This window comes from Dreissena polymorpha, chromosome 5 (assembly GCF_020536995.1).
Source record: "Dreissena polymorpha isolate Duluth1 chromosome 5, UMN_Dpol_1.0, whole genome shotgun sequence".
Lineage (NCBI taxonomy): Eukaryota > Metazoa > Mollusca > Bivalvia > Myida > Dreissenidae > Dreissena > Dreissena polymorpha.
In genome coordinates, this window is record NC_068359.1 from 105,047,049 (window position 1) to 105,065,449 (window position 18,401).

Genomic DNA, 18,401 nt, shown 5'->3' on the forward strand with positions numbered 1-18,401 from the left:
GCTGGGGACTCAGATTCATGTTTTGCATCAACAGCATTCTGCATCTTGTTTGGTGTAACAGTTCCTTCACTATATTTTGTTGATTCTGTGGTAATATCAGGTTATATCAGGTTCATCAAAGATTGCAGATGGTGCTTTGAGTCATTAATTGATTATTTGTCGTATGGTGATATTCCACTCTTCTTGAATGCTTATGTTAAGTTTTCCTGAGAAAGCGGTATCAGATAGGGCTTTGAAGTTAGTTCGGCTAAATTGTAGTTACTGTCATATTTTGTAATGTTCAAGCCAGTATTTATGTTCATGAAGCGCTGACACTCCTGATAATAGATGTTTTTGAAATGCCCGAAAATGCCTACATTCAGGAGCTGGGTTAAATGACTCGAGTGTGGTTGCAGAACAAAAAGGACATTTTTTTTTTGCGCATTCAGCAATTGTCAAAGCGACCATTTCACGTTTTGATAAATTGACAAAATTATTTTAAAAATTCAGATTCTCAAATTTTAGTTGTCTTTATGATATTTGTGAGGAAACAGTAATACTGAACATTTACCATGCTCTAAAATATCCATTATATGCATCTTTTGACGATTTAAAAACCTGAAAATTATACCGCGTTTTGAAAAGCAAAATGATTGAATAATAATCGGGAAGTTCTTTTGTTTTCGTTATATTTTGTGATACTACGAGGACTGCTTATATAAAGTATAAAATATATCACTAATTCCATGAGCACGGATGGCATAGTGGTCTAAGCGATAGACTTTTACTCGAAGGGTCAGTACTTCGAGCCCAGTTGAGAGTCACTTTTTTCTTTATTTAATTTTATTATTGTTTTTTACTGGAGCTTTTTAGATCCAATTTTAACATATATTAATACATGTATAAAGCATGTAATGACAAACTTCAATACATGCCAAAATCTGTGTAAAGGCCCCTTTAATGAAATGTGCGACGGTGCCCATCATACATTACGACAGTGGGATATTCGCTGCAGGGCTTTTTTTGCCTGATTTTGTGAAGCAACCCTGGCCCTCTCACTTTGTGAAAAAAAAAATGAGTTGCAAACTTGTTAAAATTGTGAAACAAGAGGGCCAAGATGGCCCTAGTTCGCTCACCTGAGAGGAGTCGGTTCATTCAATCTTTACCAAATGTCAAACTTGACCAAGTTATTGTCCAGACAAACATCCTGGTCAAGTTTCATCATTATTTCATCGGCAAGTCATGATCAATGTACCTATGAAGTTTCATGATCCTAGGCGTAAGCATTCTTGAGTTATCATCCGGAACAGTGCTTTCCACAGGATTTTTGTCAGGCGCCCCGGGGCTGCTAGGGGTGGTTCGGGAGGGTGGTGTCCCCTCCCAATGTTGACTTTTTTTTAATTTAACGTGTCAATTCACGTTCTGTGGTGTGTTACAGCGTCAAAAGACGTCATTTGGTGCGCTATGACTCTTAAAAAAAAATTCCCCAGTCATTTAAAAATATATTTTTTTATATTGTTTAATTGTTTTAAAACTTTCCCGCACAGATAGTAAAATCCCGACTCGAACGATTGCCCAATACATCCGTTTCAACCCGACTCTATTACTGTATACTTACTACTTTTCAAGTTTTTATTTATTACCCGATAATCCCGTTTATTCCGTTTTATCAATAACTTTCTGGTAAATATTTACAATAAAAGCTCTCAATTATTTCTTTAACACAAACCTTGCTAATTTTTAAGTGACTATTAATAGATTTGATGAAATATTGCCTCTGAATATGCGTCAATTCCCTGACCTGTTGTGTGCTTGTTAAAACGCTCAATACATGCTAACTTGTGTATGCAAATGACGCGACGTTGTACATGCTGCATAATTTTTGCGCTCTTTTTAATTGAGAAAAAGATTTGACACAAAATAAATTTGAACTGCTAATTTGAAGCTAAAATATTTAACGTTGTGGTAACATTTACATTCGGAAGTGTGTTTCGGATTAAAAACGCGTTAACATCGACTTACGGGAATGGGTTTCGGATTACAAATTTAATTATTCCCATTTGAAATTTCAACAAATATTAACCGTTGCGTTATAAATTCAACGATAATTTGTTTAAACACTTTACGAGTCGAATAAATGTTTTGCGGAATATGCATGAAATTCACGTTGTCCACGAGGATCACGGCTGGTTGCCATGATCAGTCTTCTTACTATCGATTATCGGACGAAACATTTACAAGTGTGCGTAATTAATTCAACGAAAATTTGTTAAAGCGCATTATGTGTTGAATAAATGTCAGAAAAACGAGGTGAATCAGTTTTATAAATGGACATGATGAAATATACATGTACTGGAATTAAATTGTTATCACATAATTGTAACTGGGAGTCATTTGCACAACTTACTCGCTATAATAAGTAATTGTTTACCACTTGCAAGTAATTTCTCGTATTAATTATGAGTCATAGGTAACACTTGTTTACAGTAAAAAGATGTGATGATGATGCCCGAAACCGTCTTTAATGTACTGTACTGTACTAAAAACCAGTTTTATATTACATAAATGGTACAACTTCTTGCTACTCAAGATGCGATAAACTCTTACTTCATGCCCGACGTCAATCAAAAATAATGGTCGATAGTTAACCCCGCCCTTATAAGCATTCGCGTAACCGATTGGATGATGAAATTCACAGTTTGATGACTGGAAAGTTACCAGATACATCCTTGTCAGCATTTAAATCACTGTGTAATGTGACTAGAATAATCGATGCGCGCTTTTTGGTGTTTATGGCGATTACTTGTGAAAGTAGGTACCGAGTGCTCTTTTAAAACAGGGAATATTGATACACTGATAGAGAAACCTTGATTTTTTTGGACAATCTCCACTTTCTTTTACTAAAAAATACACTGATCGGAACAATTTCAATCTTAAATGGCCTGGGGAAAACCCTGATCCAGAAACCATTTTTCTAAGTTGAGTCACTGTGACCTTGACAGCCATTGTGTGAATATGTTTTTTGGCACTGTGAACTTGACCTTTGACCCAATGACCTGATAATCAATAGGGGTCATCTGCGAGTCATGATCAATATACCTATGAAGTTTCATAAACCTTGGCATAAGCGTTCTTGAGTTATCATCCAGAAACCATTTTACTATTTCAGGTCACCGTGACCTTCGACCTAGTGACCTGAAAATCAATAGGGGTCATCTGCGAGCCATGATCAATGTACCTATGACGTTTCATGATCCTAGGCCTAAGCGTTCTTGAGTTATCATCCTGAAACCATTTGACTATTACGGGTCATCGTGACCATGACCTTTGACCTAGTGACCTGAAAATCAATAGGGGTCATCTATGAGTCATGATCAATGTACCTATGAAGTTTCATGATCCTAGGCCTAAGTGTCTTGAGTTATCTTCCTGAAACCATTTTACTATTTCGGGTCATCGTGACCTTGACCTTTGACCTAGTGACCTGAAAATCAATAGGGGTCATCTACAAGTCATGATCAATGTATCTATGAAGTTTCATGATCCTAGGCATAAGCGTTCTTGAGTTATCATCCGGAAACCATTTTACTGCTTTGGGTCACCGTGACCTTGACCTTTGACCTAGTGACCTGAAAATCAATAGGGGTCATCTGCAAGTCACGCTCAATGTATCTATGGAGTTTCATGATCCTAGGCATAAGTGTTCTTGAGTTATCAATGGGAAACCATTTTACTATTTCGGGTCATCGTGACCTTGACCTTTGACCTAGTGACATGAAAATCAATAGGAGTCATCTGCGAGTCATGATCAATGTACCTATGAAGTTTCATGATCCTTGGCATAAGCGCTCTTAAGTTATCATCCGGAAACCATCTGGTGGACGGACCGACTGACATGAGCAAAACAATATACCCCTCTTCTTCAAATGGGGGGGGGGGGGGGGGGGCATAATGAGAAAACTGCCCCCCTCCCAGCAGCCATGTTGTTCAACTGACCGGAACCATTTTTGAACTCAACTCTCGTATCAATAAAACCAATGTTTTGTACAACTTTCATGATGATTGGGCTAAAATTGTGCCTTTTAGAGTGTTTACAAGGTTTCTCTATAGCCAAATAGGGAAAAATTGCCACTATATACATATAGAGAAAAATGCCCCGCCCACTGGCGGTCATGTTTTTTAACCGATCTCGACCATTTTCAATCACGTCCGAGACATCAATTGAACCAATGTTTTGACCAACTTTCATGATATTGGGCCAAAATTGTGACTTCTAGAGTGTTTATAAGGTTTCTCTATAGCCAAATAAGGAAAACTGCCCCACCCACTGGTGACCATGTTTTTTAACGGATCGGAACCATTTTTGAACTCAACCAAGATATCATTAAGACAAACATTTTGACAAAGTTACATGAAGATTGGGCATGAAATGTGACTTCTACAGTGTTTACAAGGTTTTTCTTTCTTTTTTACCTAGTGACCTAGTTTTTGACCCGGCAAACCCAGTTTCTAACTCGGACGAGATTTCATTGGGACAAAGCTACTGCCCAAGTTTAATGAAGATGGGACAAGAAATGTGGCCTCTAGAGTGTTTACGAGCAAATGTTAACGGACGGACGGTCGGACGGACATACGACGGACAAAGACCAGTCACAAAAGCTCACCTGAGCAATCAGGTGAGCTAAAAATGAGTCGCACAATTCTGAAAGTTGTGGAAAAAAAGAGTCGAAAACTTGTAAAACTTGTGAAATTCAGTTTGTTAAGAATAAGTATAGTAAAAACATGTTTAATATGTGCATCATATTAAAATGTCTTTAAATAATGCATTAAAAAGTGTTTTTTTCGTTGTCTTGAAACTTTCCTTAAAAAAATAACCATTTACAACAATATTCTTACTGATTAGTGATTAACTCTATCTAAAACCATAAAAAAGCCTTAGTACTGTCAATATCTTGTCTTGCTTATGTAAAATATTAAATTTAATTTTAATTATGAATTGTGAAATGACCATTTTTGATAGATTTAAGCCCAAAAAGTCAAACTTGAAAATGGCCGTGTTTGTGAAGTAAAGTGGCCTTACTAGCTGTGTAAAATGTTCGTTTCAAAATTGTGAAATGGCCGTTCACGGCTATTCTCTTAGAAGGAAAAAAAGCCCAGCACTGTCTGTTGGAACATAAGAAATGAAATGTTCCATCAGATAATTCAGGAACACTGATGTACGCATTTGACCATCCAGACTATGACATCTTCCCTGCTGATTCACAGGTGGAAGTAATGTACCGTGGATAGTACTTTTTTAGGAGAAAAATACATGTGTTGTATATTCAAATAAATATATAAAATCATGTTTAATGAGAAAAAAATTGACAAAGAGCCATGACAAAAAATTCCCCACCTTCTGATATTGGAATCATAACAAGGTCATAAGCCAGAGCATCCCTTGATCCTCCTATGGGCAATTGGACAACCTTTCATAAAAAGTTAACTTCAAAATAATCTATCCAGCTGTTAACTCACAGTCGGTCGATAACCAAGCAATATTTCAAGTCCGTTTGTCAACCCGAATAAATCTTCGACAGACTTTCAAGCAATTTTTTTTTAGTTTTTGCCCATAAAACCAGTTATCACTACAAAATGTATTGCTTTTTTGGTCAGATTTACAGTAAAACTGCAATAACTCGAGGACGCACGGGACTGACCTCAATGCTCGAGTAATCGCAAGTTTCGAGTTATCCATGGTATCATTTGTTTTCACTGTTTTGGTTGGTGAAGCTTAACTTCTGACCGCAAACGCTTTATTTACATGTAAGAAAAAGAAAAGAAAAGGATTTGTAAAAAAAAAACGCTTAAGGTTACAGTATACTAAACTAAACAATAAGAATGATCGTTCATTCTTTTTTATACCATACATTTTATCATAATTAGTGTTCGTTGGTAATCATTTAATTATTATTAAAACAGTGTAACTTTTATTTGCGTCTCAAAGGATGGCACTTTACTGTGTTTCTCAAACTGCGACTAATTTGACACTTAATCAAGCGTTTTTGTCTGCTTGATTACCCTGTTTTCACAACTCGAATATTTTAAGCACCGACCACACGAGAAAGTGTCCTCGAATAAATGCCAGTTAATTAGGTGTGAAATGCCTTTCAGGGACCAGCACACATCCTTGAGTTATCGAAAATCGCAAGTTACTGCGGGTAATTTTATATGGAAATTAAAGGAAAATGTAAGGGACTTCTGTTCATGCTCGAGAAATCGCCAGCTCGAGTTATTGCAATTCTACTGTACTTGCTTTTCCCAAATTCTCTGCAAAATCTCTCTCCACATATTGCACAGATTTCTTTGTGTACTCAAATCCATTTTGTTTTCCAATTTTTGCCATATTGTACAACTTTTTTTCTTCTTCCATGTAACATTGTTGAAAATGGTCTTGAATCAGCATCAACGCGACCATATAAAAGTGTTATTCATAATTGGAAAGATGTAATTGAGACAAACACAATGGTACCATTGGTTTCAAATTTAAAGGGAGTTATGGTCCTTTGAAAATGTGTGTAAATTGATTTTGTCTGCCAGATTATGGCACATACATATCAAATTATGTTTCCGAGCAAATATACAGTCATCTTACACCATTGAAAAGATCTCAATGAAAATAATACAATGATTAATGTAATTTGAATGTACAAACACTCTATATATTATATACAGTCGATTGGTGTATAACGGATAGCTAAGGACTTCGAGTCTCATTTCAACGTAAACACCATGCATTCAGTAATTAAACCATTAAACCTAGATAGACACATGTCTTTCCTATTGAAACATGCCAGCGGTTTTAAATTTCCGAAAAAATATTATTTGTTTACACCGCGAATTTCATGGCACACTGATTCAGTCATTACCGGATCGCTTAGGTCTTTATCGGATTACATGTGTATCGGGTTATTTCTTGAAATTTGACACAGCATTTGTAAAAAATAATTGCAATATATGTACATTTCTGCGTTTAATAAGACCAAGTTCATGGAAATCGCTGCACAATTGATGAAGTAATGGCTGTTCAAAGCGATGCACCCTATATTCGTGTCATTTTGAGTTGAATACCTTGTTATATATACATAGATTTGATAGTTAAAAATATGTTTTCAGAGATATCGATTTTTTCGTTATAATTTGATTAATTTATCATTAAGAATGATGTTTTCACTAATTAATATCATAGCCACACGCTAACCACATGTGTATTGGACAACTTAATTGAGTTTATATTTATTTTGAGAAAATCCCCACATTCCTGAATATGGGTCACCACATGTCCGTTACTCACTAAATCCCGAGTTGCAGCTTTTATGCTTATTTTATATGGTACGCATCAATTTGGTTTCTGAGCATTATTACTTTTGTAAAGGACACATAATACTAAAATATTACATCAATGAACATTATCAGGGATTTCAATAGATTTTAAAAACCAGGAGTCAATGACCCCTGGACTGAAATTTTGAGGAGTCAAATTGAAAAATGGTGGGGTCAGAAGCGCGTTAATTGTGTTTTTGTCTGTATTATTCAATTTTTTAGATAAAAATATGCTCCAAGAGTAACACAATATCTTAAAAAGTTATACTGCTTTATTAAATAACAATACCATGATACATAACACATCATATTTTAATGAATTGGTACATTAAATATACTTCCTTATACTTTAGTTTACATTTAAGTCTTTTAACACATTTAAATAATTTAAGATATGTACCGGTAGCACCTTTTCATCACATATTTATCGTCATTATATTATCATCATCCCTATGATAGCTTTTCTGACAAAACACAATCTAAATGCATGGAACATCTAGTATATCTATTACTGTTTATCCGAATACTATACATGCCCGAAATATGTACACTTTGGAATGCCTTACCTGTACTAGTTTTACTTTAATACTCCAAAATTTTTCTTGTTGTTATCGGGTTTAACAAACCCTATCAAATGTTTGTTAAATCCAGTTAATGCTTTCTCCATTATTGAATCGCCATTACTTGCATTTGAATCGCCAGCTTTGAATTGAACGCGGGTTGAATGTTAAGTCCGCCATTTACAATGTCGAAGGTCATGACGCAGCAATTTAATTCTACTCGGATAATTTATATCTTATCGAGAAAATGTGTTTTCTCAATGTTTATGTGTAGTATTATTACTTGTTAGTATACAAAATGAACTGTGATTCCAGTTTATATAAGATGGGTGTTACTCGTAATTATCGGTGGATTAACAACTGACAAAACTCGCTGGACTTAGATCTACATGTACTATTGGATCTACGTAATTAATAGACCTTTGATCAATATGGTTTTTACTTTAATTAATTTTGCCGACTTTCTTTAACCGTGCCGTCTTAAAAGTCTGCAAAAAACATGCAATTATCGGATGGTCAATCAATTATCACGTAATCACTGCTGCTAATTACCCAGTTAGTGGGCACGCACTATTTAGATGGTGACATGTGTATTGGAAGAGATGAGATAAGATAAACAACGCCCGAGGTATTCCATCGATTATAGACCGAGTTTCAAATACTGAAACATTAATTTCAATTAGGAGCACAGCGGAATTTATTACCATGGAACTCGAGATGTTAACTGACTGATGCACGGGTCAAATTTTCGACGCGTCAAAATGACGCACAGCAGAAAAAAGGGTTGCGTCAAAAATGAGTCATTTTTAATTTGCTCGCGTCAAAACGCAGGATTCTGCGTCTATTGAAATCCCTGATTATGTTTACCAAACAAAATATGCAAAATTCAAGAAACCATTCGTCTGCACTTTTCCTTTCGTCACAAAAACGGTGCTTACATAACGTGACCTTGTTTTGCTTTCGAAAAAAGGAACAGTTGTAAACATTGACACACATCAACAAAAACATGAATCGACTTAACAATTAACAATGATACGGGCAAAAGCCCGCGAAGCGGGCGTTGACCGTTTATTTGTATCACTTTTCTGAAATACAAAGAGACATTACCTTATAGGGATACAAGTCAAATAATTTCTGCCGTCACCTTTTTTCGCGATGGAAAATCATAGAGCGCTGGAGCACATAGACACTTCGACAAACGCTATGTAGTGATTTAAGGTCACTTCCAACAGCCTTGCTGTTGAGCTAGCTTTTCAGCGACGCGGTTAGAGTGTCTGACTACCACTCTGGAGGTCGTGGGTTCGATCCCCCATTGAAGCTCCGTATTTTTACAATTATGGCAACGAGGCAAACACGAACTGTGATTCAGAACATGGGTGTGAGCTTTCTAATGGCTTCAAGGAGCCGCTTGTGAAGTGGTCGACACTATAATATAGCAAAAAGTGTCATATGACATGCTGTAGCAGGCATGTCTGGCCTTGAAACATTTCTAATGGCTTCAAGGTGCCGCTTGTGAAGCGGTCAACACTATAATAAAGCAAAAAGTGTCATATGACATGCTGTAGCGGGCATGTCTGGCTTTGTAACATTAAGAGGGGGAGGAATGTAGTGATTTAAGGTCACTTCCAACAGCCTTGCTGTTTAGCTAGCTTTTCAGCGAGGCGGTTAGAGTGTCTGACTACCACTCTGGAGGTCGTGGGTTCGATCCCCCATTGAAGCTCCGTATTTTTACAATAGCTATATGACACGTAGATGCATTCCTCATGAAATAATACGGCATGGCAGTAATTATTAAGTAGCGAATCGTACTCTATGTTATTGTATTATGATTTTCTACGATCAAAATACGTCTGTTTGCCTCTCTGTGTGACACTTCCTGTTTCCCATAATGCATTGCAAATTGAAAATTGCTCTAGATGTTGTTAACAAAATCTTAAAAAAGATAACCCGTCTAAATTATTTGCGTACTTCCGGTTTACAATACCGAATAAGATTAGTTTCGAATCAACTTCTTCAATGAACCCAATAATCTATAGTTAATATTATCCCTTTACATAAATAAACAATTGTTTAAAAGTTTAATTTGTTCACAACATGAACGGCCGCGTTTCTTTCGTCGACAACTATACATGTCTGTGTGACGTCATTGCTTTCGTCAATACGTCATTAAGAAGTAAAAAATGAAACGGACATACTCTGGTGGATGTTTACATTGTTGGAATTTAATAAATTTATGGAATGCACTCGATTGGTAAGTCATTATTCAATTAAAATATTGCGTTTGGTTACATAAAACATTAATCTATATAATATTGCTAAAGATTACCTTTGATAACATGGGAACTGTTTTCGGCACATACAAAATTTCGCCGATTTTAAATTTAAGGTCATTTTTATTCAGTCAAACTAATGGAACATAAAAGTTATCATTTTATTAAGTTTTGGAGTTATTTCTTGAGTATATTCTACGTGATTATTCTAAAGACCCTTTCTTTTGTAATGTATTAAGTTACATTGTGATTGTAAACAATATTGCATCTCCGACTCATACTCGATCAATTTCGTACCAAACTGTTTCAAACTGTAAAAAATCAAACTGTGCTTACATACACATTGCAAATAGACTAATTCATATGTACATTTTATGGATTCTTTTTGATTTTCTTTTAGAAGCTGCTCTGTCAAATGCTGGACTTCACACATTCCATGCAGCATTCTGCTGAGCAAAACTGACTGCGTGCTTTGTACTCAACAACGAAGCAATACTGGACCTATAAAGCTTTACCGGGACTGAAACATTAGCAATTGTGACTCTGTAATGTTCAACGTTAGTGGACTGTAAAGAAACTGCAATTATTGTGAAGAGACTCTGTATGTCTGTAAGCAAAAAGAATATACAGCATAACAAATATCAGGTGTGAAAACAATATGAAAGAATAGTGAAATTAACAATTTGCAATCAGGCATGTCAAATGAATTGTTGATATTAAAAATGATAGTTCCCAAGCAGCTCTTGACGTTTTTTTCTGTATTTCTATTACTAGTATTAATTCATAAAATGTATGCCACAATTAAAAAGCACACTCTGTTTAGAGACCATTGTGTTGTCTCATTGTGTGATGATGACTTTGAGTAATACATTGTACATTAAACAATATCTACTAAGTTGTTTTTAAGTATCAGATTTCTTGTTTATTATATAAATGAATGTTAATTTTTGCTTAAATATAAATGTGCATAATGCAGTGCCAGTAGCACACTTTGCAATATTTTTATTACAAAAGAGTGTGTTGTACACTTGAACTTATACCTATAATTAATAATCCTTGCCTAAAAATTCATTTGACACACCTGAGACCATATTGTGTATTACCATTATTATTTTGCACATTATGCTGACACTTTGAAAAAATTGCAAATAAGCGAAAAGCAGAAGTTTAGTCTTGTCAACTGTCTCTGATTAATTTTTTGAAGACCATATAAGAAGCGAAAGTGTAGGATACGGTATTCATTTTATTTGATGACTGCTTGTTATTATTTCTTCATAGAAGGCCTACTGGATGAGTGGAGTATTTTTTTTTGGTTCTACATCTTTGATGAAGTCAACTCAGTGCCATGACTGAGCGTGTTTTTTAACTAACAAACGCGTGGTAGGAACTTACCGAATATATGCAAACTCATAACAGTGTGTCTAATACTACATGTGTTGAGTGCACAGAAACAAGGGCGAGAAGATAAGGGTATAAATGAACATACTGAATGTGTTATTTTGTTTATGAGCTTGAAAATACAAAAACTTCACTTTAATCAATTGGGATGTACATGCAGTTTAATAATCGGGTTGTTATTTTATAATCATATTCATGTGGAAACTGCCTCATTCACATGCAATACGCAGCTGCTGTCTATATGTTTAATGCCACATTCCATAATGACTGAATATCTTTACTTTCAAAACATGAAAATGAATTAAATGAAATGAAAATAAACGAAATAATGTAATTAAATTCAGGTGAAAAATATTTGATTATATTTTATTTAAATATGGTTTGGTAAATTATTTACTGGTATAACAATTCTTGTTGATAACAGTAAATTCGTGATAATAAGGCCAAAAAGAAAAATAGTTGTGTTTCAGGTCACCTCCTGAAAAAAAGTAGGGTCGGTAGGTAGAAAAAACTTATTATTATTTAAAATTCTTTTTATTTTTCATGTTTTCTATAAATCATTGTAAAGTGTTGAACACTGTTCTAATATCTAAATATAGCAGTTTGGATCAGTTATATCAAATATTTGTTGTTAGATATTTCACACAATGTTAATTCTTTACCATCTGAAGGTGAACATTTTCATTTTGCTGCAGACTACTTTTAGTTCTTTAAAATTGTGATGGTTATTCAGTTGATTTTGACCCACGGCAAGCTACATTTTAAGATCCGGAAGTCCTGTTTGCAAAGGAAAACAGAATGAATTATGGTCAATTGGCAAAATTGTGCACGAGAGAGAGATACATCGTTCATTGTGCTATACATTTAGGGATCCATTGTTCAGTCTCAAGTTTTAAAACCTCTCGCGAAAACTAATGACACGAAAGACGACTGTCGCCGATTTACACTTGAAAATACTATAAAGGTCATTGACTACATTTAAATTGATCCTCGCTGTTCGTCAGAAATAAAATGATTGTTTTTGTTTATCTCTAAATTACGTGTTGCTACAAATTAGTTGACAGGAGCAGGCCAATCCCGAAGGAAGGCTCATTGTAAGCTCGACTGTCCAACAGACAAAAAAAACTCACCTTTTCTTCAGCAGCAAACCCACGAACTTCCAGTTTCGATCGCTTCGACTGTGCTGGGTGGTATCTGTGCCATACATTCTTCAAAGTCATGGAGTTTGAATAAGAATTCAAAGACTTTGTTCCGGCATGATGAAAACATTTGTTCAAATTGACGGACAAAATGGACGACGCAATGTTTACAATCAAACGGAACGCCGGATATCGATTTTCCGGGAAAAACAGGCTGGTACCCGATTGCACAATGTGTATAATTTAAAGCGTTCACGGCGACGGGATGTTATTTTGCAGGTCACAATACAATAATTCTGGTAATCGCCGAATTCGACCGGACAGAGATGGAAAAAAATCGCCGAACTCGGAACTCGACGGGGAAAAATTAACAAAAAAGGCAAATATTGGATAATAAGTTTTTGGGTCGGCCCCAAAAAGATAGGGTCGGTTGGGTAACCGGAAACACAACTATTTTTCTTTTTGGCCTAAGTATGTTGTTGTTTATTTTTTGTCTCACACATAAAGTGACAGGTACACTCATATATTTAGCCTTAAGCTTATGATGTGGGTCTTCATCATAAACCTAAATTTTTGCTACTAGTATTTTCTCCTTAGCACCAACCTAGTAATGTTCTGTGTTTGCCATAAGCGATAGTTTTTACCAACTGTTAATTCCTGAGGATTCAGAAAAAGCTCTAAGCTCTAACAGTGGGGAAGATATGCAAAGAGTATTGTGTCCAAAGCCAAAGGTGATATTTCTGGTCTGTGTAATTTTGCGCAGTGAATGAGGTCTATGCACTTCTTTCTGGATAGACGCAAACACTCCCGCAAGCATTGTTGCATTTATATGTTTCTTAACATTAATTAAGTACAAAAAGTTTTTCATTTACATATGCAGGGGATACATTTACGATGTCGATGATTTAGACATGGGACCAAAATAATGAAGTATGGCACCTTTCTTTTTTATGCTTAAGTTAAATAAAATCGTTTTAGTAATAATCTCGCCCTAAAACATAAATGGCATCCCTGCATATGGAAAACATCAATAAAACACAGTTTCGCGAGATTAAAAAAAATAAATTCCAACATTGTTTTGAAAAATGGAAACAAAAAATGAAATACATGTTTAAGAGTATGAAAACAGTACAAGGGGTTACTATACAAAAAGCACAGCTTCATATTTTGAACACAATCATGTCCGTATATTTATTAAAAATACATGGTTATCAAAAAAACTTAAAAAAGCTTTTGCCCGTTAATTCTGTACCACCTATAATCATATTAGGCTTTTTGTATTCAATTCATAGAAAACTATTAATCTTAACATAAATAAATTATTTTGCAAACAACGTTTAACCTATCCGTTACTCACTAAAATCCGCTATACACCAATCGACAGTAGACTGTAGTGTCAGCTGTTCAGTATTGAAGGCTGACGAGAATAATGATACTCACATTTTATGTTGTTAATAACGCCAAAACAGACTACAATTTCTGCAAATAGCAGTAATACCATGATAACAGTTACATAGTTTGGGTCAAAAAAATACTTTAAAAGTTTTTGTGGACGCAGACGGCTTTTAAAATTGTTAGTAGACATTGTTTTCCTTATGGCGGCTGACATTTTGAATGTCACGTGGCTAATTAAATGGTAGGGTAAAATTATGTTCGCACACAGGTCGTTTCGACATTGGATTTAAGACCTACTGGAATACTGCGTGGTTCCCGGTTCGTACTAAGAACGGTGCCTGGTTCAAACCAAAACAACGTCATATGTTATAACCTCTTCAAAGAAATGCAATTTGACAAAAAGTAAGTCTATTTACAAGTCAAACAACGTTTTTCCAATAAATGGGTATTAAATACTGAATACTGAATAACAAAGCTTGTGTGGTATAACCAACATTATTATTCTAAAATCAAGACAATCGCAAATTAAGTGAAGTAGTGACATAACCATTCAGTTGGGGATTCAGATATAATAATTTTTTTCCAGAATGTATGAGTAACGAATATATGTATTGTTTATATTGTGTTCTTACCCCAGGGGTCAATGGTTCGAGCCCACTTAAGGGTTACTTTTTTATGTTTCTTTAATTTTATTATTGTTTCTTTTTAGATACAATGTTTAGATTTATCAATATAAAGCATTTTATGCTTAACTTCAATATCTGCTTACATCTGTGAAAAGGCCCCTTTTAGTGGTTTTTGAAAATTAGGTGGAAATTGGGGACATCCTTGTCGTTTTGATACATGTCATGTTTTATATAATTTGTCAGTATTTGTTATACATTTTGTGTGTGATTTATCGCAATCGTTTCACTTTTAATACTTTTCACTAGCCATTCACTACATTTGTAATGCCATGTTCATGGAAGCAATATCCGCTTAGTAATTCTTCTTATTCAATGCCCCCACCCACCCCCAAACCACACGAAAACAAGTTTCTAAGATCTGTCAAACGAAAGACTTGCGTCAAACAATATGTTTTCATGTAATATGACATTGTTTCATTTATAACTAATATAGAAAAGTTACACATGGTGGATTTGTTTAACCCAATACGCGGTATTAAATATAACATACAGTAGATGAATACATCAATGCTTGTCTTATAAACTTAAATTGTATTATGGGCCGGCTAGCTCTGCTGGAAGAGAGCTTGAACACATAAAAATCTAAATTTAAGATAGGTAATTAACCTGTTTCTTCCCCCACTCTTCCCCCTATCCATTACCACTGATTAAACTGCTTATGTTAGTAACAAGCGCAAGTACGCGCATTTGCTAAATATCTATCTAACCCAGGCAATTGGTCAGTATTTTAACTGACCTCTGTTATTCGACTGTATTATTGCTGAAAATTGACAGTTCTATGACATGTTATCCACGCGAACATCCAGCGTTTGGATGTTGCACGGAAATCGACTTTAAATACTCTAAACTAAATTTTAGGGTCGGCAAGAAAAAAAAACGTACGGTCGGGTTACCGGAAACAAACAATTATTTTACGCTTTAAAACAGTAACTTTGAAACAGAAAATGTCATAATTTGGTAGGTAGGGAGCTCAAACAAATTATACCAACGTACTGCGCACATCTGATATTGAAAAAAACTTTTGCATATTTTAGGAACGTCACAAAATTTCCTTTACAACGATATCATTTTAATTCAAGTCGGAAGAAAAAATATTGCTTTTGCAACGTTTTTGTTGACGTGTGTCACTTTTATCTTTTCCGAATTTTACGCAAAAAAATAATTAGGCATTAGAAATCATAGAACTTATAACAACTTTGGACGCTAACAAGAGTGCTAAATTGATATTGTACAACATTATTGTTACATGCATTACAAACCATAGAGGGCCTCTCTACTAGGATACCATTATAAATAATATGGAAAGAATAATATAGCTTTTATGATCACTTTTATATGTTCCGTACTTTACGGAAAACATATTTAGATAGGCATTTGAAATCATAAATTTTTGTGTCAACTGTAGACGCTTATAAAAGTGGAAATGTGATATTCTTACATAGTTAAGAAACCGTAGAGTATCCTCTTTACAACGAATGAATACTAATGCTTTTACAGACATTTTTTTCATATCCGGGTTTTACTTAAAACACAGCTTGTCATTATAAAGAAGATACAAATATACACCAACTTCGGTCGCAATGAGCAGTAATTTTATGCAATTGTCACAATATATTTTTACATATTTAGAAACGGTGGAAGAATATCATTACAACGGTACCAATAAATGTATGATCAGTTCGAAAAATGTTGCTTTTAGAACCTCTTTTATCTTTTCCGGGTTTTACTCAAGACATTGTTTTGTGTACAAAAAAAACGGCATCGATCGGTCAACTTTGGCCCCGATTCAAAGCCAGAATCGGATACCGGCAAACAATATTTTTACATCACAAAGGTACCATTATAATTAATATCGAATTAATAATAATGTTTTTATAACCTTTACCTTTTCCGGGTTTTCAGGCATTTAATTGTGTGTGTAAAAAAAAAACGTTAAAATAGGCCGACTTTGACCGCGATTTACAAGTTGACTCTGACCCTGCCATAAAATATTTTTAAATTGTTAGCAACTTTGGAGGTTCTTCTTTACAACGATACCAATGTATTTAATATCGGACGAATAATAATGCATTTATAACCATTTTTACCTTTTCCGGGTTTTACCTAAAAGATTTCCGGGTTTTATACCTGCCCTTATCTCATACACTTTGAAATACACACAAGCAGAAAATTATGTCGCCTTAAATGCAAGCCGTCTTAATTTGCCATCTTTTTTAAAATATATATATTGAAGCATGGTCCTTCTTGTAGCTGTGCGTCCTGATGCCCGGAACCTGTCAAAGTCTTTGGCGCGGTGTGGAAATCAACTCTTCTACAGTTGATTGGTGTATAGCGGATTTTAGTGAGTGACGGATAGGTTAAACGTTTTTTGTAAAATACTTTTATTTATGTTAAGATTTATAGTTTTCTATGAATTGAATACAAAAAGCCTATCATTGTTAAGTCGATTCATGTTTTTGTTGACGTGTGTCAATGTTTACAACTGTTTCTTTTTTCGAAAGCAAAACAAGGTCACGTTATGAACGCACCGTTTTTGTGACGACAGGAAAAGTGCAGACGAATGGTTTCTTGCATTTTGCGGAGTTTGTTTGGTAAACATAATGTCCATTGATGTAATATTTTAGTATTATGTGTCCTTTACAATGAATGCTCAGAAAGCAAATTGATGCGTACCATATAAAATAAGCATGAAAGCTGCAACTCGGGATTTAGTGAATAACGGACATGTGGAGAGTGGTGACCCATATGAATTCAGGAATGTGGGGATTGTCTCAAAATAAATATAAACTCAATTGAAGTTGTCCAATACACATGTGGCTAGCGTGTTGCTATGATATTAATAAGTAAAAACATCATTTTAATGAAAAAAATCTAATTATAACGAAAAATCGATTTATCTGAAAACATATTTTTCACTATCAAATCTATATATAGATGCAACTCAAAATAACCCGAATATATGGTGCATTGCTATGAACAGCCATTACTTGATCAATTGTGCAGCGATTTCCATGAACTTGGTCTTATTAATCGCAGAAATGAATTTCCTTTCTGGAAATGTACATATATTTTAATGAGTTTTTATAGATGCTGTGTAAAATTTCAAGAAATAACACGATACACATGTAATCTGATAAAGACCTAAGCGATCCGGTAATGGCTGAATCAGTGTACCATGAAAATCGAGCTGTAAACAAATAATATTTTTTCGGAAATTTAAAACCGCTGGCATGTTTTAATAGGAAAGACATGTGTCTATCTAGGTTTAATGGTTTAATTACTGAATGCATGGTGTTTACGTTGAAATGAGACTCGAAGTCCTAAGCTATCCGTTATACACCAATCGACTGTATCAGGTCTGGGCTAATGGCCGCGTTTTATACTATATCCGAACGCGGGCAATACAACGTCTGAATAGACTTCAACAATAGTCTGAATATATTTCATTAATCATATTAAAATATAAAAAACCTATATCAGACAATTATGCTGAGTGTTAAGGGACTATCGCTAGGTGAGATTATATCTTTTATCTCCAATGCCCATGAAATGTAATTTCATGATGGAAATTCCATGTACAAAACGTCTGATTTTTAACGCCTTACATTTATA

At 34.8% G+C, this 18,401-nt stretch overlaps 2 protein-coding genes and 1 long non-coding RNA gene across 5 annotated transcripts in view; 2 read left to right on the plus strand and 1 right to left on the minus strand.

The window, feature by feature from the left end:
• Positions 1-14,336, minus strand: part of LOC127832217 (dol-P-Man:Man(5)GlcNAc(2)-PP-Dol alpha-1,3-mannosyltransferase-like) — a 50,582-nt gene extending 36,246 nt beyond the window's left edge. For both annotated transcript variants that reach the window (XM_052357528.1, XM_052357529.1), the window contains exon 1: positions 14,149-14,336. In XM_052357528.1, coding sequence (XP_052213488.1) covers positions 14,149-14,317 — 169 coding nt within the window. In that variant the 5' untranslated portion in view covers positions 14,318-14,336. The remainder of the gene's footprint in view (positions 1-14,148) is intronic.
• Positions 9,919-11,923, plus strand: LOC127832222 (uncharacterized). The gene is made up of 2 exons (XR_008026746.1): positions 9,919-10,152; positions 10,572-11,923. It is a non-coding gene; the product is annotated as an uncharacterized LOC127832222 (long non-coding RNA).
• A 3,803-nt stretch (positions 14,337-18,139) lies between the features above and the next one.
• Positions 18,140-18,401, plus strand: part of LOC127882073 (thymidine kinase 2, mitochondrial-like) — a 66,665-nt gene continuing 66,403 nt past the window's right edge. For both annotated transcript variants that reach the window (XM_052430498.1, XM_052430499.1), the window contains exon 1: positions 18,140-18,303. In XM_052430498.1, coding sequence (XP_052286458.1) covers positions 18,276-18,303 — 28 coding nt within the window. In that variant the 5' untranslated portion in view covers positions 18,140-18,275. The remainder of the gene's footprint in view (positions 18,304-18,401) is intronic.